General features: G+C 32.2%; 1 protein-coding gene and 1 pseudogene across 2 annotated transcripts; both read left to right on the top strand.

The window, feature by feature from the left end:
• Positions 1-2,317: 2,317 nt before the first annotated feature.
• On the top strand, positions 2,318-7,163 carry LOC111301679 (putative ubiquitin-conjugating enzyme E2 26). The gene is made up of 7 exons (XM_022897513.2): positions 2,318-2,510; positions 4,260-4,400; positions 4,518-5,495; positions 5,603-5,666; positions 5,915-6,054; positions 6,159-6,470; positions 6,661-7,163. Exons 1-7 carry the CDS (start codon positions 2,445-2,447, stop codon positions 6,940-6,942), a joined length of 1,983 nt encoding a protein of 660 aa, XP_022753248.2. The 5' UTR covers positions 2,318-2,444; the 3' UTR covers positions 6,943-7,163.
• A 5,397-nt stretch (positions 7,164-12,560) lies between these two features.
• LOC111301678 (uncharacterized) lies at positions 12,561-18,238 on the top strand (annotated as a pseudogene). Its single transcript, XR_016328084.1, has 12 exons — positions 12,561-13,104; positions 13,735-13,837; positions 13,941-13,997; positions 14,289-14,383; positions 15,379-15,421; positions 15,916-16,002; positions 16,092-16,151; positions 16,447-16,497; positions 16,628-16,737; positions 16,829-16,877; positions 17,039-17,083; positions 17,268-18,238. The product of XR_016328084.1 is annotated as an uncharacterized LOC111301678 (transcript).
• The last annotated feature ends 1,843 nt before the right edge of the window (positions 18,239-20,081 follow it).

Here is a 20,081-nt window from a genome sequence, read left to right as displayed (position 1 = left end):
TGGGAATTGATATGTTGATGTAAATAATAAAATCAATTATTAAATTATGTAAATAACTTATATACTTACATAATATTTTAATTTTAATCTTTCTAGCATAGTTTATAAAAATTTCATTTTCGCACGCGTTGAATTTGATAATGTGTTATTAATGTGATCAATTACTTTTCGTAAACTTTGCTAATGTGACCATTTTTTTTTTTGGAAAAAATAAAAAAATTATAAAGTCTTAAAAATTCAATAGAAAATATCTGAAAAATTAAAAATGATAAAAAGTAAAAAAAAAAAAGATTTTTAGGATTTTTTAAAAACATTAAATTGACTTTTTCAATAATTTAATTTTTTAAAAAGGAATTTTTTTTATTTTATAGAAAAATAAGGCTTTAATTTTAAAAATTAATATTTATGAATTATTTATAATTTTTTCTTCAATTTTAAAAATATTAAGTTTAATAATTTTCCAATATTTTTATTTTTAAGAACATAATATTTCTTTTATTTTTAAAAAATCAGATTTCAAGTTTTTAAAAATTAGTTTTTAATTTTTAGAATTTACCAATGTTTTTAAAAAATATATTTTATTTTATTTTTCAATACTTTAATTTAAAATATTAAATTTAATATTTTATAAAATCTAAAAATTCCTTAAAATTATAAATATTTTAATTTTTTTAGACAATTTAAAAAATATTATTTTTAAAAAAATATTAGTAAATATTTAAATCCTATAAAATTTGAGAATTATTTTTAAAAAATGAAATCTGATTTTTCATAAAAATTCAAGCCTTATTATTTTAAAAAAAATTAAAATATTGAAACAAATAAAATTACTATTTTAAAATTTGAAAAATTCAAAATAATTCAAATATTTATTTTTTTAAAAAATTGAAATCCCATTGTTAAAAAAGTCAAGAAATATGATTTTTTAAAGAAAATTAAAATATTTGAAAAATCAAATTTAATGTTTTTAAAAATTAAAACTACAAAATTATATTTTTTTTATTTTTATTTTTGCAAAATAAAAAAAATTAGGATACTTTTTAATTCTCAGAGATATTTTTGAAAGGATAATGGTTACATTAGGAAAGTTAATAGAAAGAATTGATCTCATTAATAATTAGATCAATACTATTTAATTCAACTTGTATGAGAATGTGATTTTTTTGAATTATATCATTAGTACTAAAATTTAAATTTCAAACGTGTATATAAATTATTTTTATAATTTGATAATGAATTTAATTTATCTTGTTATATTAGCAAAATTAACGTTATGTTATCAAAATCAATATCATGATGGTAATGTCAACACTTATATTATCAAGTTAATGATAACATTAATATTTTCAATAATAAAAATTTGACGGAGATTAATTATTAAATTAAAATAATATAAAAATGATATTGTTATAAATTATAAAAGGGAGATTAAATTTTAAATTTTATTAAAATATAAGAATCATTATTGTAATTTGACTAAAAATTACAATAACATTGTATCAAATAATTTTTTTATCAAAAACAATTTTTAAAAAGAAATCCTTATCAAATATTTTAAACACTGCTTTACCAAATCTAAAATGTTTTTGAAAATGACTTAAGTTTAAGCAAGGAAAACAAATAAAAAGGATAATTTTTTTTAGCAAAACAAATTACGTTCATTTTCCACGTCAGCAAATATTTATCTAAATCCCCCTGCTTCGTCCCCACGCGTCTGTGGGTCCCATTCGATTAGAGAAGCACACGTTACGTCATCAGTTTGTTCTTAGTCCTAAAATAAATTACAACAAATTCCTGCACAAAAAAATCCAATGCGCTAGCCCCGATATCCGCCGCTGATAGATCCTACGATCTTAATATACGGTCAAGAATCCCCGATATGGTCAACTGTTTTCTCGTAATCAGTCAACTCCACCTGGCTTACCCGGAAAGCCTGGGCCTTGATCCTATACACTTATCCCCACTTAAACTTTCCGAGTAGTCGTTACTGGTTCGTGACACGTAAGCTCTGCAGGGCCCACGTTAAACCAATTAAAGGGAAAATGGTAATTTGAAGAAGAAGGAGCTGATTATATATTTACACAACTAGGCGCGAAGCCAGACACCGTAAAAGAATTAAAAAATCAATTTTCCCGTTCGAAAAATCACTAAAGCGGCGTCGTTTTCCTCACGAGCACATAGTCTACTAAGCCGCCGCCGCCGCAGCATTCGACTCGGCGAGCCAAGTACAATACGCGGAATTTCTGACTGTTTCTTTAAAATACTTTTTTTTATTGTTTGTTTGATTATAAAAAAAAAAAAAAGAAAAAATTTGAGCGTCCTTTGGGGTTTCCTTTGATGACTTTTCTTGCCCTTTGTCGTACTTTCTCCCCTCACTTTCTCACTGTCCAAACGGGAATCGAGTGTTTTCTTCTTCTTCTTCTTCTTCGAATTCCAGTTCCTTGATGGACCCCGAAGTGATCGAGATTCCTCCTCCGATTCATCGCTCTTTTAAGTCTAAACAAAAACAGGTCACCCCCAATAAAAATCATTTCTTTTTTCTATTTTAAATGTGCCTATCTCATTTTGTTATTCATTTAGCTTCTTTTTTTTATAAAATATCATTTCTTTGAACTTTGAATTCGAATACATACAGTGATCGCTCCTGTTGTTACTTTTGTTATGAGAACTTTGATTGATCGGTTGATTTGGGAACTGTATTGATTTTTTTTTTGTTTGGATCATTGTTAGTATTGATTTATTAGGTTTAAAGGAGTTAAATTTTGGATTTTTATAGTGAAAACTTATGAGTTCACTCATCACTGTGGGTTGGGACTTGGGACTATTTTTTTTTCAATCATAGGGATTTGAAGTTGCCAAATTTATTCCTTTTATGGATTTTTTTGTTTTAGTTTTACCATTTTGAAATTTGGCTGGTGTTGGAGTTTGGTCTTTGAACTAATAATAGAAAGGGAGTAGTTTTTGTGGCAACTTTGGTGACTGTTAAGTGTCCCTTGCCCTTATTGGTTAGGGAACCAACGCTTGGAGGGGCCCGACTGAACAGGTTGCAACAATGGGTCCTTTCTTAGGCCCCTGTCGCCGGGTTTAAAAAATAAGCGTGCCTGGTAAACAAGTCGATGATTACTGAGCATCTATCCTAACTTGAACTCTTACTTCTCCTTGCACAAAACCACTTTCGGCTACTTTTTGGTCACTTAGTGACACCACTAATAATATCTCTTTTGACGTGGGGGACTTTAAAGATTCAGTTTCCTTTTGGTGTGGAATTGCTTTATAGCCTTTTAATGTAATTTATAGATTATTTACTGTTTGTTGATGGCGTATAAATTGGATTAATTTCATGTTTTGTAAAGGATGATGCTTTGCTTTAAATTTTGATTGCATATAGGTTTGTTGTCGAGATGAGTTTGCTTTTGCATATTTCTTAGGGTAAATGTAGTAGCATTGTATTTTCTTTTAATACTGGATGAAGATAGTTGATTTGTGTATATATAGTTAGAATAGATGTTTGAAATGAGTATAATTGGCTTCAAGCTCTTTTGTCAGTGCTCAAATGTGGTTTGGTTTATTATCAGGCAGTTTCTTAGGACTTCTCTAGTTTGTTAGCTTGAGCTAATTGAGATCACTCGAGATTGAAGGGCAATATCCTTACACTCATAAAATTCTGAAGAAAGTATTGAGCATTTAAACTAATAAGGTTTGACTTGTTTAATTGCTCAGCTATAAGTTTTAGGTACAAATTAAGTCTCTTCTCCCATGTTTGAGGTTGAAAATGTCCTATATTTGTTAAAATTTGGATTTGGTCAGTAAGGAGTAAGGACTTGATATATGCATTTTCTTGCTTAATAGTCTATTGAGCTTGACGTTGGACATTATCTGTGTATTATTTGAAATGGGAAAGAGGGCACACCAGATAGTCATTTTTTGTGGAGTGTGGCCATAGATTGGATAGAATGTTAGAAAAGCATTCTATTGGCTGACTCTACTATTTTGAGGTTAAGATTCACTTTTAATAAATAAAGTTTTGTAGATAAATAAACTCCGAATCTAGCTATTCAGCCTCAAGAAACATCTAGTATATTATACAAGCTTCCTTATTAGAAATAGAGACAAACACAGTTTTAGCAAAGCCTTACACTTACATTCTTTAAACGATTTTTTATTGTTATCTTGTTTCTCTCACATCAGCCTTATTGCTCTGAGAAAAATCTTTCTTATGTCATGGGTTACTAGAAAGTTAATGTTTCATATCTTGGCAGGCTGTTATTCATGAAGTAATTGATGTTGATAAAGATGATGATTCAACTGATAGAGTGATTCTTGATGAAAGAGTTGATGTAAGGAACAAAGGGAAAGCAGTAAAAAGTAGCTCTGGTGTTTATGGTATTAATCAAGCTGAGGTATGTGAGAGGTTGGATGTTCTTGTAGTAGTTACTGTTTATTGTGCCTAGCATCAGATTTATGCACATTTGGACTTATGATTTTGTTTGCTTACTTTTTCCCCATTTTCAATACAGGACTTTGTGGCTAAATCTCTTGGTTCAGTAAACAAGGTTGAACCTTCTAAGCTTTCTAACCAAGGATTGCATAATGTAAATAACTTTAAATTTGATTTGGCCTACGATGATGAGTTTTTTGATAACTATTACACTAATGATTTCATGGATGATGAGTATGCCATGTTGCAAGCACATTTTGATAATGTTGATATTCCTGCTGGAGTAGAGGCATCCATCCCTTGGTTTGCAGATTTTTCAGAGAGGAAAAAGAAAACTTCTGATGGAAACATTTCATTGAGTGTTGATGGGAATGACGAATCTCTTTCGTCATGGTTATCAGAGCCTGCTCATATGAACAAGAAGGCAACTTCAGTTAATAGTTCAAGTTTCCAGACCCCAGGGGATCCTTTGAGTTATTCTCCTGGAGTTGCAAGTCTGCCTACACCTTTGTTATTTCCACAAGGTTCTCAAAGTAAGAAAAAGTCAGCTACTTCGCGGCGTGGTCAAAATCTTCCATTTGGGCAGTCATTGCAGTCTTCCCAGGCTGGTGGTTCTACTAATGGTAGTAGTGTGAATCACTCTGATGCAATGATGCTCCCTGATGCAATGATGCTCCCTGATGCAGTAAATCAATCTTATTGGGATCATTTTAATTCTGCCATACAGAAGCAAATTGATGCTAGTAGTTTGCATTCAAATTTTCCTACATCTGTAGATACATTAAATCACGTTGTGGTTGCAGAACCATCCATGTCTTGGTTGCAACCCCTTATGAACCCCCCAAAATATAGTTTTAATAAGCACAATGTCTATTCAAGTTTTCCTGATCCAGTTGATGGTGCTTATATTACTCCTGAAGAAGTGGCAGACATTAGAAATCAGAGAAATGTAAATGAAGAAGATATCCTCAGCAAGCTCCAGCTTTTTAAACAGTTTGATACTGTTGAAGATTTTTCAGACCATCACTATGCTCCCATTGGTGCTTCAACGAAACAGGTGAATAGCTTTTAAATGTATATTAAGGTCATCCTTTTCTTTGTTATTGTTATATTCTTAGTTTTTCAACCTATTAACGTGGCCTTTGTTAATTCTATTTGTGGTAGCCACCGAAGAATTGGGCAAAGAAGATTCAGGAGGAGTGGAAAATACTTGAGAAGGATTTACCAGGTGAGTTTTAAGCATTATATTCTTCTCTGAGAGAATTTTCATTTGATAACTTGTTCATCCCTTTTAATTAAATCTGTCAGTTATTGAATACTGCAAACTTGAGTTGTGACTCAGAGTGCACATTAAGTTTTGGATGCAATATTAACAGCTGAGATCTTCCACTGTGCTTGCAACGATTTCCTTTTTTGCTGATGAAATGTATAATTAATATTGTTTCTTACTTTGTGTCTTTTTTATTGTTTCAACAGATACTATTTTTGTTAGGGTTTATGAATCAAGAATGGATCTCTTAAGGGCTGTAATTATAGGAGCAGAGGGCACCCCCTACCATGATGGTCTCTTCTTCTTTGATGTTTTCTTCCCTGCTAGCTATCCTAAAGTACCACCTGTATGTTATTGAGGTTTATGAATTTGAAATATTTTCTTGCATCATGTATGATCATATCTTCTGGTATACATGTTTGGTCTGATGAATAGGAATTTTTTTTTCAGCATGTTTACTACCATTCTGGTGGACTTCGGCTCAATCCAAATTTGTATAGTTGTGGTAAAGTATGCCTTAGTCTTCTTAACACCTGGTCTGGTAATAAGAATGAGAAGTGGATACCTGGTATGTCAACCATGCTCCAAGTTCTGGTCTCTATTCAGGCTCTAATCTTGAATCAGAAGCCTTATTTTAATGAGCCTGGTTGGGCACATCAGAGTGGCACACCAAAAGGTGAATTATTGTCCCGGCAATACAATGAAGATACATTTATCTTGTCACTGAAGACAATGATCTACTCTATGAGGAGGCCGCCAAAGGTAAGTTGAAAGATTTATTTTTGATATTTCCATTGGCTTTTATGCTTTAGCGTGGTACTAATCACTTTGATTAAGATATTGGTATTGATGATAATATGGGGAAATTTTGTTCCACAATGCGAGTTAGAATGTATAATTACCATTGCTTCTCCTTGGCTTAAAATTCTAATAAAATCATGTTTGGCTGCAGCATTTTGAGGATTTTGTTGTGGGCCATTTCTACAGGCGTGCTCATGATATTCTGGTGGCATGTAAAGCATATATGGATGGTGCTCAGGTAGGTTGCCTGGTAAAAGGTGGTGTTCAGGATGTCGATGAAGGTGACAAGAGCTGCTCACAGAAGTTTAAGGACTCTGTGGCTGGATGTGCAAATATGCTTGTGAAAGAATTTACAGTACTTGGAGTCAAGGAATGTGAGAAATTCCTTACTGCCCCCAATTGTCAAAATAATCGAGTTTGGACTCCTTTTTGAAACTAAAATTTTGAAACTTTACCTGTATGGTTTTATTTATAAATATGCAAAGTTGTCTAATTGATTTCTTATCAAGTAACTTAGAATTGAATTGAGAAGTGTCGTATGCTTTCATTCGTAGGATGTTCACATGTAGTTTCAGAAATTGTACATGGATGTATATATGGATAGGAGTTATCGGTTCTTTTTCAATTTTTAAATCGTATGAAATCATTGTTTCATTAGAGGTGCTTAACGTAGCCCATATACTTAACAGAAGGAAGGATTATACCGTTACAGCTCTGCAGTTGGCCGGATCATTTGGCGATGAGGATTGCTGTGGCTAGGAACTGTTGCTGGAAATCTATGGCGTGTTCTGTTTCATGAGTGGTTGTATCTAGGGGTGTAATCGAATTAAATCGAATTGATACAGTGAGAAGCTCGAGCTCGGCTCTTAACTCAAGGTTTGATATTCGGTTCGAATTCGATCGAGTTTTATTTTTTTAACTCGAGTTCGATTTGTGATCGAAATCGAGTTACTCGAATTCGTTTGATTAATATGTTAAAATAAGTTCGATTTTTATATTTGATAAGAGTTTGATTATTTATATTCGAGTTTGAATTCAAATTCGATATATTTTATTGATTAAAATAATTAAAAAAAATTTAAATATAAAAATTTGATTAATTTCGCGAATTATTCGAGTCGAGTGTAAAAATGTTTGAATTTGATTCGATCGATAAATTAAGTTATTCGAGATCGATTCGATAATAATTGAATCGAATTCAAGTTTTATTTAAATCGAATCTGAATAGCTTGCGAGTACTAATGAATCATTTACTTTTTTAATTGTACAACTAAGGATTTTGAGAAATTTTAACAAGTATTCAGGTGGTTTTCCCGTTGATTTGGATGCAATGCGGAAGTTACTCTTTCTTTTTTAATTTCCTATTTAGTAGTGTAAAAGCTTTGCGCTTTGCAGGCTGATAATGTTTTTCGCGATAACAAAAGATACCTTTGAGATCTTCTGGATAAAGATTAAAAATAAAACGTATGAAAATATATATTTTTTGAACATGTAATGCAGACCTGGAAGGAAAATCCAATCCCAGATGTTTCTTTCCCCATGTTTTGCCTTTGCGGAAATTTCAAAGTTTTCCTTGATTCTGTCTTTATCAATGCTAAACTACAATGGATAGTGTAATGCAGATGAGGAAAGAAAGTAGCATCCAAATGATATGAAAAATATGAAAAAAACATTGACAAACTAAAGGAAACCATTTTCTTTGACTCATCTGAGCTTAAACTGTTTCATCTTCAACATTACAATGGAAATGAAATCTTCAATGATGCCATGGCTTTGTTATCCAATATTTTCATTTTGTTTATTGGTTTCTTTATAGATCCTGTCTCATGCATTAAAACCGAAGCATTATCTGCTGATACTGCAACCTTTTATTCCGATTATTGCTCTTCAATTGCCCCTGAATCAACCCCCGATTATCGTTATCATCCCACTTAAACGTTTTTTGGTCCTTTCCGGGAATACGAGACTGGTTATTACTGCTCTGGTGAATTCAAATTTAACCAGGTTCTTGAATTCATTCTAATTTCACACCGGATTGGTGCATATAAGTGATGGAGATAGGGCGTTCAAGATTGAAAGCAGCTTGGTGATTCAAAGCCCGTACTACGTGGGAAACATGCTATACAGGTCAGATATTTCATCAAGAAATGCTTTTTTGAAGTTACAAGGGTTCTGGTCAGAACCTTCTGGGAAGCTTTGTATGGTTGGGAGAGGCTCTACCTACTCCAAAGAAGGTAAGCTGTAAGTGGCAGATCCAGCATTTACTTATTATATATATAAAAATAAATATAAAAAACTGCAATGAATTTGTCAATTTTATCGACAAAAAGGGTCTCTAATAATAAGGATTACTTTGAGCCAGTTTCTTTGTTGATGATTGCACAATTGAGTTATAACTATACATTTGTTTCTGGGCAATTTGTGGATGGTTTTTCTGGTGAAAGTGATTCTGTTTGTTTGCTGTAATCATTTACTAGCAGCAGCCTTTTGGTGGTCGTTGCATTTTTCCTGGTAGATTTAGAGAGCTGAAAGCATATGAGAAGGTTCCAATGATTGGTGAATCATTACTCCAGAGAAATTCCAGCATGCTGAGTGCTATTTTCACTTGGTAGTACGTATTCTCTTATTTTTAACGCAGCAAAGGAAATATTGGTAAGGTCCTCTGGTAGAATATTGGACTCTTAATTTCAGTAATCAGGGTTCAATCTCTGGCTACTGAAAGGCTGCTCTCTAAAATTAGATCAGGTGTTATTGGAGATTTATTTAGACTCTGCCAAATCACTTTCTTCCATAACCATGAAAATGAAGCTGTAAAACCAATTTTCCTTGGTTTTAACTGATTTTCTTGCAAAATTGATAAGATATTTTTTAGCTTAGAAAATGCTAATCAATGTAAATTTCAGTTATAAACACTTTAAGAGTTGCTTACTCCAGCTATTAAAAAAGAGAACCAAGTCTGTTCAAAACTGTTTTTAGTTGGTTTCCTATCATTCCAGAGCAAAGTCGTTGCTGGGCTTCTCCCTTGGGTCAATTAATCTTCAATGAACTTTTTCCATCATTCATCAAATGACCACATTTCTGGAACTATCATTGCTAAAATTTACAGAAACCATGGATAATCTTGCATGGAGATAAGTTTTTTTTATGCCTCCATCACTACTCTAATGTATATTAGTATTAGGACTTTGAAGCTGCATGCCCTTCTGCATGGAAATCAATGTGATAAAACCATGGAACTGATGAAGTTTCTGCAGTTCTTCATGAAAATAAAGAGAATCTGTATAACAAAAAATTGAAAACAGAGTCTTAACCTAGTTGGTTTGAACAATTAACTTTAAAAGGTGATATAAAGTAGGTCTGGCTTCAAATTCCACCACCTACAATTCCTTCCCCTATCCCAGACTACCGTCTAATTTGTAAAAAAGAAGAGTTTGAAATTAGAAGTTTGGTAAATATTTATTTACATTGTCATACATCTACTATACAATTCCGACAAATCGGGCAAGTTATATGATTTCTCAACCAATTATCTATACAATTGAAATGAAAAACATGTTTGCATACAGGAAAAACTCGGCATAGTTCTTCATCTTCAAAATCCTCCAAGCAAATGACACATTCATCTAATGTTTTTCCTAGGCTTCTGTAATTTACGAGGGGCAGACCTTTCTCCAAGTCCTCCGGGCTTAGCCCTTGTCTGTCTGTTAACAATGCCATGAATCCATTCAATATTTCCAACAACCACAGATTGTTGAGCATGGTTGCTTCATGAGACCAATCCGAAATATTGGTCAGAGATCGATGATCATCTATGTCTCCTAATTCAATATCTTGCTCGAATGTCTCGTTTCGAAGCCAACTATGAAATCTGTCAAGAGTATGATAGAAGAAGAAGAAGAGCATCAACCCTATAAGGCAAACAATGATCCAAGTTTGAAAGTCCCGAAGATTGTAAGTAACATTGGGAAGTGTTGATTGAGATTCTTCCAGGGCCAGTTTTTGAGAAAACAATGAATGAAGCATTGGTGGGAACTTGATTTTGTGATTATCATAAGGTGAAGGTGGTGAAACCATTCTTGATTTATTGAAATTGCAAGAGAAAAACGCAGCTGCTTCAATCAAAACCTGAAGAATTTTTTATTTGATCCCAACATTATAAAGGTTCTAGCTTTCAGCTGGGGTTGGAAAAGTTGGTTAATGAAGATATTGCCAAGCAATGTTATCCTTAATTTCCATAATTATGTTCTTAAAAACAATAGTTGTCAAAAACAGATTTTGTCTATCCATTGACTAGTTGGGCAGAATCTTAAACTTCATAAAAAATAGATAAAAACCATAAAAACCATAAAAATTGACCAAGTTGGGCAAAATCTCCATAAAAATAGACAAAAACCATGAAATCATAAACTTCATATTTACTACAAAATATAATGGAAAATCTTGCTTTCTCATATGTAACCATCATAAAAAAAAAGAAGGCAGAAAAAACTTGATTACATATCAATGATAATAGAGAAAGCATCGGTCCTACAAAGTGGACATGAAAAGTTTATCTTCAGCCATTCTTCAACACAAGGCTTATGAAAAACATGGTCACAATTGACAAGAACACAGCAAACATCTTTTTCCTGGAAACTTTCCAGGCAAATAACACATTCATCACCAGCAGCACAGCTGATCAGTTTTTTTGGTCCTGGAATCGACAACCGGGTTTCGCAAACTGCTGGAAGAACATGAATCCGACGAGGAGTAGTACCATAACTTGTTTCACCTAATTCAATATCACCTTCACTATCATGATTTTGGAACCTGCTGAGGAACAAACCCAAACATTCAAAGATGATGTTGAAAAGACACCAGGCGGAAGCTAGGATGAAACCAAGATACGGTAACAATGTTACAGGTAAATCAGGAGACATGACAAAAAACTTTGTTGTTTTTTCTATGTGTTGGATCTATGGGTTAATTTCAATATCCAAATCCGAGTTGTTTTCTTTTATATATATATATATATATATATATATATATATAGTGTTACTTTTTCCTAGTTCTTGTAGGAATAGATTTTGGGTTTTTGTTAAACCAACAAGGAAAAGTTTAAGGGTTTTTTAAGGATTTACCAAAGATCTTAATTTCATATTTTTACTAAATAATTTGGACTTAACTTGAATGACAAGTAATATTAAAGATGAAAATTTTGGATTTAAAGATTTCATTTAATATTAGAGACTATCAAAATTTAAAATTTGATAACTCAAATTAAAAGCTCAATATTAAATTTAACTTTGATTCATACATTTCTCTTGTAAATTTATTTTTTAAAAATTGTATTAAGTTGTTGATTAATTAGTAAATTAGTGTTATATATATATATATATATTCTATGTTGATTAGTGATATAGGACAAAGTACCCTTAATTTTCATTAAAAAAATTCATTTATCTTTAGAGGGTCAAAATTTGTATCCATATTTACTTTGTAGTGTTAGATATGTAAACTATAGAGTATGGTTATTTAAAAAGAAAATAAATGAAAGCTACAATTTTAATTTGTTATTAGTAAGTTAACTACTCATTCAAGTCAATAAATGTTTTTACAATTTTGAAAAAAAATGATTTTCAAAAAATTATAGTTAAAGATTTGGATTAAATCTAATAATTTTAAATTTATTATAATGATATAATACGAAAAAAAATATAAAAATAAAAATTTGAAAAAAATATATAAGTTTAAAAATATTAAAAATATGCCTTGTGTTTAAGTATATAAATATAAATTATGTAAAATAATTTGTGTTTTATATGTATTTTTTATATATATTTAACATAAATAAAATATTATATAAATATACAAATTATTTAATTTAATTTGGATGTTCATAGAAACCCATAGAGTCAAAATTCATATATGTCCAAAAAATTGAAAACTTTAAATAGGTTATTTCAATAAAAAAAATAATAATGGACCTTTTTAAAATTTAAATAATAGTACTCTTTTAAAAATTGTAAAAAAAAAAAAATATATATATATATATATATAAATCCTACGTGGCCTAAACATTCCCTCAAAATTCAAATCTACCCGCCCGGACAATAAACCCTAATTTCCCCAATCCCCAAAACCCTAACCTTTCCGTTCAATGGAACCCACCCCCACCAATTCGCAACCCATCCCACACAGACCTGCAAACCCTGATTTCCCCAATCTCCTTTCACCTATATCAAACTTCCTTTCAATGGAACCCCGACTCCCCACCAATTCGCAACCCATCCATTACGAAACCCTCTTTCCCTGCCGCCGAATCTCCGCAGTCCAATCAACCCCCTCTTGAGCCGTACACTGTCTTCCGCAACGAAATCTCTCTATCAGCTGAAAATCCCATCTCCATGGACTCAGCTGCGACGGATTATTTCTCGCTTTATGTTAATGAGCCGGCTGAGCCGGTGCCAGTACAGGCTCCGATATCGGCTTGCGATGAACCGGAGCCGAAGACGCTGGGTATAGTGGATGAACCGAGGCTTGAGAACAAGTAGTGGTTTCATGGGAATAGTAGGTTTAAAAGTCCAATTCTTCAGTTGCATAAAGGTTTGGTAACTATTTAAGCTTTTTTATTTTTATGTGAAATTTTGAATTTTTTGGATTAATTTACTTCTTTTTTCAGGATTAGAATCTGATATGTGGTGATTAAACATAGTTGAAATTTGGTTTTTTTTATCCTCTTACAAAATTTTGGGCCTGCTTTATTGCTGTTAAATTATTTCCATTGCCTTTAAGTTCAATGCTATATCAGTTCTTTTAGTAATGAATATAGCTTGGATTGGAATTTTAAAATTTTCAATTGAGGTGTCCTTTGATAAATTTTGTATCTTACCTTGGTTTGTGTGCTAGTACTTGATAATTCAATTTGAGCTCTGTCTTCTGCTTGAGTGCTTGTTACTCTGATTTGTTTGATTTTGTGGCACAATTAGTTTGGTGGGTATGATTGTCAAGAAAAAAATATGAAGGGTTGCATGTGTGATTGTTGTTATGGTGCTTGAATTTATGAGTAAAGAGTAAAAGATTGTTGGTCAGCAGGATTAAATATATATATATATATATGTTTAGCTTTTTTTATTGAAATTATTTATGTTTGTATTACTAGGGTGCTTGTAGTTGGTAGATGGTGATAAACATTCTTGAATGCCATTTTTATAAGTTTGTACATCATAAGAAGATTTTAAACATTGTTCTGTGATTTTCTACTTTCAACTCTGGAAGAGCAAGCAGTATGCGATGCAGCTGTAGATTCTGTTTTTGATGTTATCAAATACGTATGGCCTGCCTGCAGGGTATGATTAGCGGCCTCTCTTTGTCTTATGCACAAAAGCACACGCATATAAACATGCACACATATTGTACGATTCCAAAAGATTACAAATTTTTTCTTTGCAGCCTGAAGTTTTTAGGTCATTCAGGACAGGACTTTATTTAGCAACAAGTGATATTGATGTGATGTGAGTTTTATGTTCCCTATTATACCATGAAATTTAAGTCAAGCAACTCAAATTCTGTCAATGTCGAATCCTGTTATATTATAGCATGCAGTAACATATTTGACGGTTTTTCATTAGGATATTAAGTATATGGATTTTCAAATATGGAAAGAGAAAGAATAGGAAGGAGAAAACTGACCAAAAGGTTTTTGAAAACATAAAAAATATTATAGCACAACTGTTTTTATACATTCTCTCCTGCCTTGTGTGATTGGTTTTAGTAGTTATTTGTTTATTCTGTATATAGGTTGTGATTCTAGGGTCAGGTATAAACAATCCACAGACCGGCTTGCATGCTCTTTCTAGGACATTATCTCAAAGGGGAATGCAAAAAATTTGCAGGTAATTTCTTTGTCTGGAAAGTTTATTGATACAAAATAGTACATTACCTAAAAATTCAATTCTTATCAGGTGATTGCAAAAGCGAGTGTGCCAATAGTTAAATTTGTAGAAAAGAAAAGTGGTGTTGCATTTGATATAAATTAGTTCTGTTTTCCTCCTGCATTGCTTTTGGATTGATTTGAATATCAAATTTGCTCCATATTCTACTTGCTTGGCAGCTTTGTTGTCTGTTGGAATCTTGATGTGTACTTTACACTTTTAATATATATTTATTCAAAACTTACTCTATTATAATATATATTTGTTCGAAACTTATTTCATTTTCTTGTCCACATATATTTTAACCCAAAATCTCTTTTACGAAATTTCTTTTTGCCTCCAAATATTGCTGAATTTGTTTTAGTATCAGTTAATTTTGGTATGAATATCATTATATAAGACACTGAATCAAATACGCAACTATAATGGTAAGGCTTTTTTGGAAGTTATAAATACAGGACTTATAAGTTATCTTCATGGGATTTCTTTTGAGGTTCATGGAAATTGTGGAAGTCCAAGTATTTGGATATTACATATTGGAACTAATCAACATTTCAAATTAGCATTTGAATATTAATAGTCTGTGAGGCAAAATGCTTTGCCAGACAGGATTTTTTTTTTTAAAAATTTGAGGAAGGTGAGATTGTAAAGAATTCAAGAACTAAAACCTCTGTCATCATTTTTGTCTTTAATCATGTGAAGAACTTCTGTTGACTTGGATTCCTATCTCTTTTGATTTTTTTATTGACAATATTTGATGGGATCTTAGAACTTTATGAGGGTGGCGACAGGTTTAGTTCCTAGTCTGACATAAAACATAAGTGATAAGTGTACGAGAGACAGTTGTTTTATCTGCATCTTGATTTGATGATGTGGCAGTTTGAAACTATGTTTCATGTTTTATTTGGCAGTGCTGTCTCACGGTTTAATATTTAGTTGGGTGTTCAATACTGCAGTTTTGATGTGGCTAATGGGCCAAAAGCTGCTGAGTTTATCAAGGTTTGTTGCAATTATGTTCTTTCCTGTGCTCTGATGTTTCATTTGTCAGTTTTTGATAGTGATGCTTAAAATGTAGTTATTCTAATCCCCTTTTATTAGATGAGGTCAAGTATGTTGGAGAGGACTGTAGTCTTTTTCTTATTAGGTTTGCTCTCAGTCAAGATTCATATTTGGCTGCAATTGTACTTGAGGACTGTGCTCTTGTGTCATAGTTTAATTGTTTGCTAGATTTATTCTCACCGATGGGAATCATAGCTTATTTTTCTTTTATTTCCTGTTATCTACTTTTGGATTCTTTGATTAAAATTTTATAAATCATTTTGCTGTGATTTGTACATGTCTACAAACTTGGGACTTTTTATGGTTTTTCTCTGGTGTATTGAAGCTCTGCTTCCATTAGATTATTTCTTTGGATGTTCCATAATCATAGGACTTTTTGTGGATTTTTCTCTGCATTTTCTAAAGTTAAACTATGCTTTTGTTTTTTCTGGTAGGAAGCAGTACTAAAATGGCCTCAATTACGGCCATTGTGTTTGATCCTGAAAGTATTTTTACAACAGAGAGACCTGAACGAGATTTGAGTTTGTCTATACTGAAGCATCATTCCTTTTCCTCTAAAAATATTGTCATTCCTCTGTGCCTGTTTTGAAACGCTATTGAAACTATGCAGGTATATTCAGGTGGAATAGGTTAATATGCTCTCCTTGTGATGCTTATCGCCATGTTGCAGGTAAGCAAAATTCTTGTCATGTTTAAATTTGCAATATGAGCAATAGGCAGATGTGCAGTTGCTTCTGCTTGGCACCGATGAACTCAATCCAATAATCTAAGACATGTTATATTATTTACAGCGATTCTGTTATCCATGGTACTTGTGCTTCTAAAAATTTTAATAAAATAATGAAAGATATGCACCACAATAAGCACTTTTAAATTTCCAATAATGATTGGACTTTAGCACCTTTCTTTTTTGTCCCTGTTTTATTGGTGTTGCCTAACCTATCATAAACCATTTTGTGCTTCAGAGTCTGCGTGAATCCCAAGATTATCTGGAACATAACTTGGGGATGCTCTTGGTATGTGTACTTAGAAACCATACTTTTATCTTTTGCTGCCTTTTTAATCCGAACCTTTTGTGATAAAAGAACATAATAGAAAAGAAAAGCAGACATGCAAACTTACAAATGTGTTTATTTTGGAAATTAGGTACACTTCTTTGATTTTTATGGACGAAAATTGAACACTGTGGATGTTGGTGTGTCTTGTAAAGGGAGAGGCATATTCTTCTTTAAGAGTAGCAAAGGCTAAAAGGAAAAGTTTTCCTTCATGCCAAAGTGATCACTTTTCATCTTCAAATACCGGTGACTAAAATTGTATATCCTTCTTTTTGGTTTGATTCTCCTTTAGGTTTTCAAAAAAGAGACAACCATTTCTCATCTCCATTGAGGAACCACAGGTTGCCTTGAATATTTTCACTTGTTGCCTTCTAATTTGAGGAATGCTAGTGGCAATCACAGGCTTCCACACTTGCAACATTCATGCTTCCTTTGATTGCTGAGTCATGCTAGTTTTTTTCCCCATTTGTTTCTATCAATATATTCTTTAATGATGAAACAGGCTCCAGACAATGACATCAGGAAGAACTCATTTAACTATATCCAGGTTAATGATTTTCTCTTTCTAGTCCACTGTTTTAAGGGGAAAAAACCCTACACTCCTGGCTGCCCTCTTCCCTTCTTTACCAAAGGCACAATTAATTTCCTATTCATGCAATAAACAGCTATTTGTAGGATAGTTGACTTTTAAGGTTTGGTTTGTAGTGAGAATATTATATATTTTCTTGCAGATTAGATCCGCTTTCAGGATGGCTTTTACCACCTTGACCAATCCAGAGACCATCTTGTCTCTGGGCCCCAATAGAAGCATTCTCGGTACCATAAATAGATTGGATCCGCTTTTGCTTAAGCGCAAAGGAGGATCCAACGTGTGTGTCACTTTTAGCAGCTTGCTTCCTGGAGCTGGGGAGCCTTTACCGACACTGTATGGACAGCAGCAGGACATTTTGTGCAATTGGCAGTTAGATGATGAAGAACCACTGCCTCAAGGAGTTGGAAACGCGCAGACATTAGTGCTCAATCCTCTGGAAAAAAGAGGAAATCTTCTGAAAGGCACAAAAAGAAAAAAGTATAAGAAAATGGTGATATAAGAAAGTCTGGCATGAAAAAACAGTCTTAAAGAAAGAGAAGCATATGAGGAAGAAAAGTTCTAGACAAAACATTAAATATAGTGACTGTGATGCCAATGGCTTTGGTCGTCAAGATGGTGGTTTTTCCTGGAGTTTATAGAATGATCACACCCTTGTACCCTCGTGTCTTTGGTCGTCTTCTTCAAACATTCAAGACTCAGTCTTGCCATTAAACACTGGTCTAGCTGTGCTTGTCATCTTGTGTTGCCGCATCGATGAAGCAAGATGTCAAGGTGGCCCACTGAATGCTATCATACTCGATTGTGCAGTTGCTATTCTCGACAGCAGTTTCCTACAGGTCTTGGGCGGGCTTAAGCTCATTAGTTCCGGATAACAAGAAAATTTTGGCTACTTTGTTTGGTTGCAGATGAGGCCTTAATATAGCTGGCAAAAATTAACAAGACTAGAGGTAGAATCTTAGCACTTTTTCATACTGTCAAATGTAACAATAAATTTTTAAGCAGATTTGTTCACATCTAGAAAGATTAAAGTCAAATTATGTTCACTTTTTTTTTTTCCTAATGTAAATGTTGAGATGCTGATTTGGAAGAAGATAGCCATTTTGGAATGCACCCCAGCTCTCTTGTACTTGAATGTCTATTTTTCTTTCATCAATTTCCTTTTATAATTTTTCAACTTGTGAAGATTTCAATTTAGTTTCAAGCTCGAATTTAAAAAAAAAATATTGGAGCTCGAATTTTGAGAAGGGATATAATTTTTTTAGTACAAAGGAGGTTGAGGGTTTAGGAGAATTGCATATATCGAAGATCAAATCCTAACCTTGTTGGAATTATTTTTGTCAATGAATATAAAATGTAATACCTTTGTGGCTGTTTATTTTATAAAATTTGGGTATGATTATAGGGTTTTTTTTTTCCTCAATGAGAATGTGGGTAATTCACAAATTCCAGAAAGTATAACAAAAATTATACTTACAAAAATGGATGAATCTTGCTTCAAAGTCGAATCTTAAGGGACAAAAAAAAAAAAAAAAAACCATAAATATGGAACAAGTGCACTTTGGTTCATGATGTTTCACCAAGTCTTCCTTGAGAAATCGATTAATAATCACTACAACATGTAACAATTATAAAGAGAAAAATAGATCTTCACTTATTATTTGTATTAATGAAATTAATTACTTATAATAAACGTAGTAAAACAAATAAAAAGGAAAAGAATTTGCTAGTTCCCTTACAAGCAAAGGTGAGTTGATTCCAACCTCCATGGTCCATGGTTAATTATGTAGGAAATTTTTTTTCTTAATTAATTAACATATTACATTTAAAAAATTTAAATAATATATTATGTTAACCAAAACTTTACTATCATTAATCTAATTAGCTTATGTATACAATGTTCGATAAATATTATCGAATTACGTGTTTATCATATAACAATATATCAATATTTTTTACAATATAAGTTAAAATTGTAATTCTTTCACCCAAAAAGTAAAAATGCTAACCAAAATTGATTAAATATTAGTTGTCAAGTTCACACTTGAACATCTTACAAAATAATTAACACTTTAATTTAACAAATGAAATGGATTTTATATAGTTATATTTGTTGGGGGTTATACAGGCGAGTTAGGTTAATGGCATTAAATTTACATAAAATATAATTAACACTAACAAATATGTACTGGGTTACTTTTCTTTTAAACTAAACATGAAAGATCTTCGTAAGTAAATTCCTCTTTCTACCAAGAAATACTTCCTTCCTCCATCACCATTTTAGGGAGTAAGATATAAAAGTTGAAGCAACAAAAGAATATGTATTTATTTATTTGGATTTTACAGATAAAGGAACCCACTGAGTTGGAATCATGATTCCAACCATAAGGTGGGAAGAGTTAAGAATTGCCATCGTTTCAAGAAAAGGGAAGATGGTTCATTTGGATTCTCTAAAGGATGCCTTCCCATGGAGAGATTGGACGAGCTGAATACCTTGTTCAATTGGCTTTTTTTTTTTTCCTTATTTTCAAAATATTAACTATGATCTTTATTAATCTCAATTTATGCAGAGCAAAGGTTACATTCGGGTTGAATGCTCTTATTGGAAAAAAAAAAAGTCTAAAACTGAGAGAGGTCTTTGGGTTGTTGATTGGCAATCACAAGATGCCAGAGATTTTATGAATTATACTATTTCCAAAGGATACAATATTAATTGATTCATATGGATTTGGTAACTAAATTTACTGCCAGAACCTTTATATAAGACTGACTTTCTCTATACTTTTGGTTCACATTTTGACTAGGAATGAGCTTTATATAAGTAGTTGTTGATGGAATCACACACCATATCTACAATCTTGGATCTGCTATCCATATATGCATCAATTCAATATTTCCTGAAACACTTTCAGGCATTTAGTTATTATATATGCTGGTGATGATCAAAACCTAATAA

Source organism: Durio zibethinus, chromosome 15 (assembly GCF_047325235.1).
Source record: "Durio zibethinus cultivar Kanyao isolate XHJ-2024 chromosome 15, ASM4732523v1, whole genome shotgun sequence".
In the NCBI taxonomy this organism is placed as follows: domain Eukaryota; kingdom Viridiplantae; phylum Streptophyta; class Magnoliopsida; order Malvales; family Malvaceae; genus Durio; species Durio zibethinus.
This window is presented reverse-complemented; position numbering and strand designations above follow the sequence as displayed.

What these genes read in the sequence shown, in the direction of transcription:
- LOC111301679 (XM_022897513.2), top strand. Translation starts at nt 2,445, where the DNA reads ATGGACCCCGAAGTGATCGAGATTCCTCCTCCGATTCATCGCTCTTTT. An exon ending in ATGGTATTAATCAAGCTGAG is followed by an intron (nt 4,401 to 4,517) that starts GTATGTGAGAGG and finishes TTTTCAATACAG; the next exon opens with GACTTTGTGGCTAAATCTCT. An exon ending in CTATGAGGAGGCCGCCAAAG is followed by an intron (nt 6,471 to 6,660) that starts GTAAGTTGAAAG and finishes GTTTGGCTGCAG; the next exon opens with CATTTTGAGGATTTTGTTGT.